This window comes from Acanthisitta chloris, unplaced genomic scaffold (genome assembly GCF_000695815.1).
Source record: "Acanthisitta chloris isolate BGI_N310 unplaced genomic scaffold, ASM69581v1 scaffold18508, whole genome shotgun sequence".
In the NCBI taxonomy this organism is placed as follows: Eukaryota; Metazoa; Chordata; class Aves; order Passeriformes; family Acanthisittidae; genus Acanthisitta; species Acanthisitta chloris.
This window is the reverse complement of record NW_008685615.1, coordinates 139853-151126: the sequence shown is the minus strand read 5'-3', so window position 1 is coordinate 151126 and position 11274 is coordinate 139853. Positions and strand designations below refer to the sequence as shown.

Genomic DNA, 11274 nt, shown 5'->3' with positions numbered 1-11274 from the left:
AGGAATGGCTTTGTAGCTACTGCTGTGATAAAACTGCATGTGACATCTGGGAACAACAGAGCCCACTGGGGAGGAGCAAATAGCCTTTTCCTAATCAAGAGGGAGAGATTTTAATATGGATGTTTGTATGATTATTGCATCCAATGTGATGCCTGAGATGTGAACTATAATGTGCTGTTAATATAAAATAGCTGTCCTGTGGGCTGTTAGCAAGTGTTTCCAGTGATTTAGAATTAAAAGATTCTTAAAAAAAAAAATCCAAGCCAAAACCACAACAAAAAACCTCTCTCTAACATTATTGTTGTTTTAAAAGTAATGCCATAACTGCTCTACTGAGACTATTCACCTTTACCTTGTTGTCTTTGCCAGAGCTGTTTGGTGCACGTGGGGTTATGAAGAGGAAGAAGGGTGATTGGGACAGGTGTTTCTTCTCTTTCTGGAAGTGCCATCCTTTCTTTATCCAAGAAGGAACTGGAGTGAGCCAGCCTTTGTTTGGTTACTCTTTTCAGAAAAGCAAAGCTCTTCCTCACAATATTTATGGTACCTTGGCTCTAGCATGTGTGTATGAGCTGTGACAGCATCCTCATGTTAGCCAGGCTCCACTCCTGCTCTCTCATGAGGGAACATTAGGGAACCAGCTTTTAAGTGGAGCCTGTTTAATGTGGCAAAAGCTGGGAGACTAATAGATGCAGGTGTTCGCAGCATTGGTATGAAATGTGGTGTTTGTATTAGTGTTGTGGTAGCAACGGTCTTTTTAACGATGAGGCAGTAATTTGGTCCAAAGCCCCTGTTTTCAGCTGTCTCCCTTTTGAAATAACTGCTTTCAACCTGTTCTGAGACTTGTTGCTTAACGAAGGCTCAGCTGCAGAGAGGACCAACAGCTCTGACCTAATCTTTGTCTCCCTACCCAGCACTGTGCATAATGACTTGTGTATGGCTAAAGCAGAACCTGTTTGACCAAAGTATTTTTTGGACAATAGGCATCTTACCTTGGCTGGCAAACCTCAGGAGCTAGGCTTGGGCTAATACCTTGTTTCCCTTCTAGCTGTTCCCATGTTTAGTCCTCTCTGTTTAAAGTTAGCTCCTTGCCCGTTGTGAACCTGAATTCAGCTTCCAGTTGCTGGTGAATTGACTGCACCTTTCTGTAGCAGCATGAGGAGCCTCTTTGAGCATCATCTGTCTGCCCCAGTGAAGAGAGTTACCATTAATGACTTGTCACTTCTAAAGTCTTTTGGGCAAGTTACACATTTTAGTTTTGATTGCATATTAGGAGACATTTAACCATTTTTGACTGACTTAGGGGGAAGAGGTGTTGTGCTCCATCTCCATTCTTCCTCAGTATCCTTATGGAAATACTCCTTTTAACTACAGCATTTTGAGTGAGATGAAGAATTCAATTTTTATTGCATCTATGTCCAAAGCAGCTGTAGTGAAGATGATCCTGCCTCCTTATCTGCCAGATACTTTCAGTGAAGGAGGTGCCTTTGCACAAGGTTCTGTTGAAAGCAGGAACCCTAAGTGTCAAGTTTCTGGCAGTTTTTAGCCATGCAAGGTGCATCCTTCCAACTGTGTCTAGTCCAGCAGTCATCCATGTCTCATCTTCAGATCTATGAGGATTCTGGAATTGCTTGTAAGGATCAGAGATGAATAAGGAAGAAAAGCAAATTTATTAGTGTCCGGCTTAAACACTTTTGGCAGCTTGGTGCATTTATTGGGAAAAGCCTGGGGGTTAACTAGCTGAAGGATTTTTTCAGCAGTTTGAGATTATAGACTAACATCAGTTGTTGGCTGTTGCCACTGAGGAGGCAGCAACAAAATCCCCATACCTGATCTGAGAGTAAACAGGCCTGGGCTTTGTCCTTGTATGGATGTGAGGCTTAGGTGGAAAGTCTGTGAAAAGCTTGGAACTAACAGGACAGATATAAGATTGGTTCTGGCAGAGAAAGCTGTTTCTCCTGCAGTTCAGGAGGTAACCCTTGTGCTTTCAGATGCACAGGTTCAGTTTTCTGTTGGACCAAATTCCTCCCGAGTAAGGACAATTGTTCATTTCATGGCTGCTTCAAGACTGGGCTGGATGCTCTGCTGTCCAGATTGTACATATCCATGCCAGGATGTTCTTGCCCACTAGATGGTTTTTATTATATTTATGGTTGAAATGGGATTTTCATTCAGTGATCTTGTGTTCAGTCAGCTATGACTTTACAAACCAAACCAGTCACTGTGGGATAGAAACTTGATGCTTGTTCAGTGATATATTTAAAGTTGGAAGAAAACTTTTTCTGCCACTATCTTAAGGACCAGACATTGAAATAAGCAATTGCCTTTCAGCAAAATACTTAATAAAACTTATTTTTAAATAACAACTATAAGGTTGTAATTTGATTTCCCAGGTCAGGAAGTTAAGGTCCTTTAAGGGGGTTTAATGATGCATCCTGGGATGTTTGCATGGCAGTGGGGTCATACATTTCATGCATATGTATCAAGGGGGAGTCCCATCCTTCTGGGTCCATGCAGAGTCAGCTGCACCAGCAGGGAATGTTCTGCACATAAGACTTTGTGATGGGCTGAGCCAATTGTGTATTTGCCTTATCTTGTATGTCTGATCAGTGCTGACACGTTGTAGCTGTGTGCATTACGTCGTGTACAAGTTGCAATAGCATAAGTAGAAATAGGAGAGTGCAATATCATCAGATTCTGCTTCCAAAGATTCTGCATGTAAGAAATGCTTATTCTGTCACAGTTGGATTTGCTGCTGCTCCTAGACAGAAGGATCCTGCTCTTTGGAATTTGTGTGATGAGCTCATGTTGGCCAGCACCTCTGATCATCTTAAATGGAGTAATTGTATCCACTGAGCTCCCAATTTTGTAAAGTCTTATGCAGCTTTCCAGCCGTGTGATGTACAGCTTCCCTAAATTTTTGGTGTGATATGAGAAATATTGGGTGAAATTCCCTGCTTGGTTATGTATGAGGTCAGCCTAAATGATCTGTCTTGGCCTTAAAAAGAAAACAAATCCTGTTGCCCATGCTTGCCAGCATCTGGACATTTTGCTGCTCTACTCTGTGTGGAGGTCATGATTTTGTGGACTCTGGAAAACTTTACTTAAAAATCCATTTGGAAGTCTGTAAGGAAATGTGTGTCTGGGGGCTTAGGTAGTCACAGCTGGAGTGTCATGCTGCTAGTGACAGCACTGTGTCCTCTAGCTTGGGGGAAGCACAGCAATTTTAGTATCTAGCATTTAAAAAGAAATGCGTATCTGCTGCTTTCTTTAATGCCACATAAACTCTTCAGGCATAACTTTTCCAGTGCTGCATCTTTAGAGAAGCACTTCCTGTCATTAAGATATATTTGATGTTGTTTGCTGCATTACGTATAGAAAGCTTATTAATTTAGCACCTGAAACAGATCTCGCACTCTCCAAAGAACAACTTGGTGAGAAAAAAATGCAGACAGAGCCTGAAGGGGTTGAAGGAAATGAACTCCTGCTGCAGTTGCACACTTGCACACATCTGGTGCAATTGAAATTTAAGAGCTGAATACATCCACATCTGACCATGGTAGGGTCCAAACATTACTGTTGACACTGGTTTTCTTTTTGGATAGGTACACTGGCAGAGTCACTAGCATGTGGAGCCCTGTCAGCTCTCTAATCTAATAGACTGTTCTTGCCCAGACCATTGTGTGTCAGTATTTTATGTACCAAATGTAGCCAGGTTTAGTAATCGGCCATTTTCCCACCTTCTGCCAAACTTTTTCTCTTTTTGTCACAATTTAATGTTTGAGTCAAAATCTGCTATGGTAACAAATTATATACATGTTAAAAAATGATAATAAAGATGGAAAGCAGAGTCATAAAAGGTAACAAGAGTTCAACGTAATGTCATCTGAGTTTTTTAATTTTTTATTTGACTTGAATTCAACCCCATTTTAAAATTGATTTTATTTCTGCTTTGTATTGTGAAAAGCTTACAGAGAAATGGATACTACATGGCTGTAGCTCTGTCTATGTAAAACTGTGAAAGTCTTCCCTGTGCAGTTCTGATTTTACTAAACAATAATTTTTGGAGCTTTTTGAATTGTATTTTTCTACATTGGAGTGGTTGCCTTCAGCCAGGACCTGTTGAGGCTATTTATGTTTATTTCTAGTGACTATATATATATATCATGAAAAGTATGTTACCAGCAAGTTGTTTTTTCTTGTTTTATTGTATTTTTAAAGGGCCTTTCACTTGTGTGGCTGGTAGCATGAGTTGCTGCTCTCATGTACTGGGTTAGTGATGCTGAGGGCTGGGGACCTTGGAGGAGCACTTGCAGGGTGAACACCAGCACCAGCTGGAGGGGAGCTCAGTCACCAGGAGGGCATTGGAATCACAGTTTCTGTGTGATTTGGATGTTTAGTAGGTTATTTCTTATTCTGTGCTAATTTGAATCTCAGTCTGAAGTAATCACAGCTTGAGCGAAACTTAAACATTTTTGAAACTAAAAGCTGCATCTATGTTCTCCAGCCAGGTAGGTGTTTGCAGCTCGCTGTTAGTTGCATGAAGGATGCCAGTAAAGGCCTAGGGATCCAAGGCATCAAGGATTTTGGTCATTATATCCTGAGATGGAGCATTTTCTGCCCCTGCCACATGCAATGAGAGATGCCTTTCAGGTCTGGTGTCTGCTTTACTGGAACATGAGCTCTTCATCTTTCTGTCTGATGTGACTACATGTGTCGTTTCTCCTCCCCTTGTGCCGGTGCTGCACTAAAGTGGGGACAAATCTGTAGCAATAGCCATAGTTACTTATCTGAATTATCAGTTAGTTAATAGTTAATTAATTTGTAGTTTTATTGACTTCATTCCTCTTGGTAATTGAATTAGGAGATTTGTATAAGTAGCAGTAATAATTGGATGCCTTTAACAAAAAGACCACAACCTGAAATACATGTAAAACTTGGTGCATTACCAAGCTGCCACAGTCCAGTTCCTCTGCAGGTCACAGGGCACCGTGTTCTCTGGTCTGTGCTTTTTCAGTCTGTTCCTAATTGTGTGTTGGGGAGATCTCCTGGAGATGTGCGTTGACACAATCCCAGCATTCACTGGACCTGCTGGAGTTTTGGGACGTCCCAGGATGATTAGTGTATCTTGGTGAACAATGGTCTAAGCAACTCATTAAATTGTAGTGTATCCTCCTCCCTGTCTGTGCTTACTCCCAGCTTCTGCAGAGCCGATTAGAGGCTTGGCAGGAACTGTGTGGTTATGCTCTAGATACACTTTGGATACATTATTGTCACAGTTGAGGTATTGCAACAGCCATGCCATTCCCATCTTTATCCTAGTGAGGTACCTCTTTTGGTTGTGCAATATCTGTGGCTAATTACATGGCAATTGCAGTGTGCCACCAGCCACCCACAATTCATTGTCAGCTCCTTGGGGATGCAGATGAAAAAGGAAAGATAATGTTTTCTTTCTTCAGTCCAGTGATTTAGCTTGCCTCTGTTTTTTTATCCTCTGCTCCTCCAGGTAATAAAGCCAGATGGTAGTGACAAAGAAACAGAAGTCACGCATGAATCAGATGTCCCCGAGGATATGTTGGGGACTTGCATTCCTCAAGAGACAGGGAAAGACGATGCTAAAAGTCCGGATGTCATTATAGAGGCTCAGTTTGATGATAATGATGCAGAGCATGGACAAGACCACTTGCAGGATATGTTGGCCGACGACATTAAGAAATTTTCCCTGGATACTGGTGAAAAGGGTGAGTAGATCAAATTGCTGATTTAAACCTTTATTTGAGCAAACTATTGAAGTATTACTTTCCTGCCTTGCTTTGCTGAGCTATAAAATACAGGCATAAAAGCTTAATGCAATATCACTTGTATCCCTTCCTGCTAAACTCCCTTCATAGTTTTGAATGGATATTAATGACTGGGTTTTATGTAGTTTTGATTGATGCAAAGTAAATCTGTGAAACAGAAGTCACACTTTTAGATTCGCAATTCTCAAGGCTGTCTGGGGACTGCTGGTTGCTGCTTAATTCAAGATGCTGCTGTAGCAGTTTCCTTCATTGCAGCTTGGCTGGCCAATCTCTGTGTCTCAGTATGGGGATAAGAATATATTTCCTTGGGGGCAGTTAGGTTTGTTGCTGTTTTCAGACAGTTGAGTTATGAGCAACTTAAAGATTTGGTCCATTTAAAAAGAAAATTGCACTAAAACCTAAAGCCAATTATGCGATCTGTTTTGAAGGCAAACCTATTTTACTCTGAATCTGAATTCCATCCAAGCCATCAAGTGTTGCTTAGGGCAAAATAAAATAGGCTCCCCTGTCCCAAACTATGCTTATGCTGCTCTTTGCATGTCCTTTCTAGTACTAAATCCCTTCCTGAAGAGCTATGTGTTGAAAGGATTCTGACAATTGGCACATTTAACATGTGCCTTCAGCTGCTTGTGAAAAATTTACCAGGACAGATATTCTGGTGTGTCCCTGTTGCATGCCCCAGTTGTCCAGAAAAGATGGCAGTAACTTAGGACATAGCAGTTGTTGGACTCTGACAAATCTTGGTGGTGTTATAAGGTTCTGTTTAGTACCTTGTGTTTTCCTGAGGGATTGCTTTTGAAGATGCAGAGATCCTGCCTGTGCTGTTGGTAGGCTTCCATTTTTCACACCCATCTGTTAATAAAACTGGAAATAACATTTGAATGGAAGTGTTGTAGTTTTTATGGCAAAACATTGGTGAATGGAGTTGCCACCTCACCAGTTTGTGATGCTGTTTCCTTCTGTGTACCTCCACTGTCTTTGAGTTCCTGCCAAGGTATGTGAACCAACTCACATCTCATTCTGTTCCTTTCCAGCGTAGGGACTGAGTTGGGAGTCACTTGTCTTGTCTGTGGATGTTTTACACAGGTAGTTATTAACCCCATCTGTTTTGCAGTCTTGGACACAGCATTATAGCTGCACACCCTTGAGCCACTTTGACTCAACAATTTTAAGTCTCCAAAAATGCTCCTGAGTCATGAGTTGTGTCTGTTGCATCTTTATTGCTCCTGATAGCAATGCCAAATTAAACTTTTGAGAAATACATTCTAGTTTGACAGGAACATCTAAAGTAAATACAGACTTGAGCTGCATGACTGTGCAGACTTGATGGGAGTTATTTTTTTTGGTGTATCATAGTTCCTCGAGATGCTCTGGAGTGACCTGTGTTGGAGGTTATCAAGTCATCTCTCAAAACAAAAAATCTGTGCCATATGAGTGGGTTCTGCTATTTGATTCTGCCTTTGGAGAATATTTGTAGGACAAATGTGAGATAAACTTATTGTCTGCACAGCTGAAATCCAACTTACTTTTCCACTGCAGTTCCCTAAGCCAATTGTTCTCTCTTGTTTTCAAGGCCTTTCTGTGTTCATCCTTAACAAGCCTTGTGGCTGGTGTGGATGTGCCAGTTAGATTTCTGCTGAGTTTGTATTTTGCTATCACCTCTTTTAATACTTGCTTCAGCTTCTTTGGCCATATAACCCATATGGAGTTTTCCCTAGTTTCTTCTTTCTCTGCTTTTTAATGCCCTCCTTTTTTTATACATATAAAGTTTACGATGCTGCTTTTTCTGAAGGTGTTTTTGAGTGGTTGATGATTGCTTTGGCTTGTTTCCTGTCCTTCATGCAATTTCTCATATCATCACTTATCCAGATTTTTAAGTCTTGCCTGGAAAACAGCTATAGTTATTCTAGCATCACTGATAACTGTCATGAAAAAAGAAAAAATCCTGCCAAGTTTAGCCTTCACAGGTGTGGCTTAAAATGCTCTTTCAGAAGGACCAAACATACACTTTTTCAAGACAGAACTTAACCTTAGAGGGCAGTATCTGCTGGACTTCCTAAGCCCATCCACTGGAACATGGTACGGCGTCGGGAGGCAGAGTGCATTGCAGGTTGGACTGTGGGGAGTGGAGGTGTCCTTCCCTGTGGAACGTGGGCCTCCCCTGGGAGAGCTGCTTGGCTGGTGCTGCTGCTTGAACTTTCCTTTCCAGCTAACTGCATATGAGCCTCTTCTTTTATGTTACATCCCTTCTGCTGGAAACAAGTACTCCAGCAAAACAGAGAGGTGGATGGGAGTTGAGAACCCATGGGGGGATTTCTTCCTGACCCACCAAACCCAGGGCTCTACTTGCTTTCCCTAAGTATTGCTTTGCAGGGTTTATCCCACAGCCCCAGTGCATGGCGTTACGCACAGAAGGGAGCAGGAGAAATTTTCTATGGCCAGTGCAACTCTTGAACACTTGTGATAGGCTTTCTTCCTTTTTTGGAAAGTTCTTTTGAGAAGCTGGACAAAGATTCCATCAAGGATATCATATTAAATGAAATAAAATCAAGAAACAGTCGATCCTGTTCCCGTGTGCAATCTATGTATGTGTGTGTTTGCATACATATGTGTGTATGTGTATATATATATAAAGATCCATATATACATAAGACCTACCCCAAATCCAAACTGAACAAAAATCCCACCAGATTTCTGGAGGTGAAAAATATCTATAACTACTGTAATAGAAAGCAAATTTTAGTTATTCTGGGTAAAAAAACAGAGCCATGTTGAGACAGTGCTCAAATCTTTGTGCATGAACACAGGCTCTGCAGATTGCTGCCGTCAGTTGCAAGATGCCTTTGTCCTTTCCGAGGTAGGAGTAGAATTGTGCAATATCTCTGCTGGCTCATTCGTTCTGCTGCTGATGGTCAGAATGAACCATGAAGAATAAAAGTAGACGTGTCATTCGAATAAGAGCACTCTGGGTCATGCTGGGAGCGCAGCCTGTTTTGATGTCTTTCCTACTCTGGCCTGTGTCCCATCCCTCATTGTGGCTCTGTTCCTCCTCACAGCACAGTCACCCCCTCCATCTCCAGTTGCATGCTGGGGCAAAGAATTTTGGGGTTGGCCCTTGGTGTCAGAAGCTCTGAAGCATGAAACATTGTGTACGCTGATTACAGCCCAGATTTGAGTGGACTGAATTTCCCTGAAGTCATTGTGTGTTGGACTTCCTGTGCCTCTGCAGGACTTAGGGCACATTGGTACAAATAGTTATGCATCAGGCTGAGACTCAAATTCTGTGTCTGTCTTCACTAAGTGCTGCAGTTATAAGAGCTGTGCTTCCCACTCTTCTCTTCTCAAGACCCCAGAAGGTATGGGAGAAGCAAGAGGGAAGTTCACAGAAGTGAAGAGACCATCACATTGAACCTAATCCTCAGCCCATGTACTTTCTTAAAGTTCTTGTGCTCATAGGAGTGTGTCAGTCTTGCTTTGCTTGAGGATATTTAAATAAAAGTTCATAACTGGTGTCACACTGCCAGAAGTTGTCCTGGTTGAAGGAGTTTGCTCTGCTTTTCTGGACTTTTCTTGCAAAAAAGTTCGGTTAAAGATTATCTTCAGAGAAGTCTCTGGTCTAGGAAGTGATGAGCCATTTTCCTCTCCAGTACCTTGTTCTACACAAAGAGCCATGTTGTCCTGTTGCATGGTTAAATTGTCTGAATGTTAAGCTTTGGTCATTGGTCTTTTTCAGCAATGTTGAAAGTCTCTTTGCTCTTGCATGTCCAACTGTATTTCCAAGGTGTAAATATCTCTACACACTAAACAATCTTTCTGGTTTTTTTCCTTACCAAGACAGTAAGAATGAGCTCTGTGAGGGAATTTTCTCAGCTCCCTTAGCAGTGTCCTTCAAACCCTTTCTGGGGTTTCTGTGCCCTGTTGAAATGCAGGCAGAGAACAAGGCAATAGGATTCTCATAGTAGTCTGAACAACACTGTGGACACAGAAAAAATTAATTCCCAGTAGTGCTTGGTACTGACATGCAAGTCCTCTGGGTTTTACCCTGAGACCTCAACTTACTCTGCTGTCCACAGCAGTCACCCACCAGTGGACGTGACCTTTGCCAGGTCTGTAATTCTTTTCCTTAATCCTCATTCACATTGACTGCTGCAACAGAGGTCATGTAACTTTTACCTTACCACTTAGTACTGAGCTGGAACACATTATTTCTGTGACTTGTCACTGCAGTAGAAGGATTTTCTTTATACTCCATTTCAATGTGTAATAAAAAAAGAGAAATCTCTCTGTATCCTCTCAACCTGGGAAGAGTGCAAAATGTTCTGTACAGAATGCTTTACGATGCTGTATCCCTACACAGTCTTGCCTGTCACGTGAGTTTCATGCAAATGGGAGCTGTCTCTTGGTAAATATTGGAATCAGATTACTCTGATAAAGAAACATCGGCCATTGAACAGTAGCAGCTACTTGCACTCATGAGAATGGCAGCTGTGCTCATAAAAGTGCCTCAACTTTTCTTAGCAAAAAGATATTCAAATAAAAGTTTGTAAAACTGTGTCACTGTGCCAAAAGCTATCCTTGTCAAACGAGTTTGCTTGGCTTTTCTCAGCTCTTCTCACGGGAGATCTTACTCTACCAGATACACAGAATATGCTGCTTCCCACGGGGTGGCTCACAGAAATCATCAAGCTGGTGGACTGGCTGCCCTGGCAGCAATCGGATAGTTGTGTTTGTTCAGGATTTCCACTTACACCTACACTTCTGCAACCCAGAGTTTGCATATGTGAATGTCCAAAGCTTGCTCACTGCCTTGACGTAATGAAGTTTGAATAGAAATAGCTCAGTTACAGGCAGAATAAACTGACAGCTAACTCAGACAGTTGTGTGATGGAAAATTGAACTGAATAACCAATGGATAATGGGTAGAGTCAATAGAATTTGGGTTGGAGCTGCTGCAGAACATGCTCCTGTCTGTTCAGCATTCACCAGGTGGACACTGGTTGATCTCCTTTCAAGTGAAATGTGACTGTCAGTCTCTAGTAGTCCTGCTATGGTCAGGAGTTATAACCTAAAACTGCTTGGTGCCCACACTGCTGCTGCCTGGAGGCTGTATTTTGAGTATTTCAGGACTGCTTGACTCCACAGAAGTGGCATTTGGTAACTTTACCATATGGTTGTGTAATAATACGTCAAGCTATTTGCTCAAAGTGATGCTCCAGAGTCAGTGCTGAGAAAGGTTTGTTGATCCTTCTAGCAAAGTAGGAAAATGTATTTATAATATAGAGTTTAGTTTCTGTTTAGCACTTCGGCATCTTCTCATGCACTTCTATGCCCCTTTTTGTGCTTTTGTGTCCTCTCTCTTCTTTTAAGCTTGACAAGGTGCCTTCCTGCCTTTTGTGCCTTCCTCTGGCACCTGAAGTCCTTCTGCAGTTATCAGTGTCTCATATTGCCACAGGCAGAGTTTAGAGAGTACTACTAT

At 41.9% G+C, this 11274-nt stretch overlaps 1 protein-coding gene across 1 annotated transcript in view; it reads left to right on the top strand.

Annotated features, from left to right (window-relative positions):
* The window catches only part of DIS3L2 (DIS3 like 3'-5' exoribonuclease 2), a 169870-nt gene that overhangs the window by 34014 nt on the left and 124582 nt on the right, over positions 1-11274 (top strand). The window contains 1 exon segment of the mRNA XM_009079844.1: positions 5504-5738. Within this exon segment, the coding sequence (XP_009078092.1) occupies positions 5504-5738 (235 nt within the window).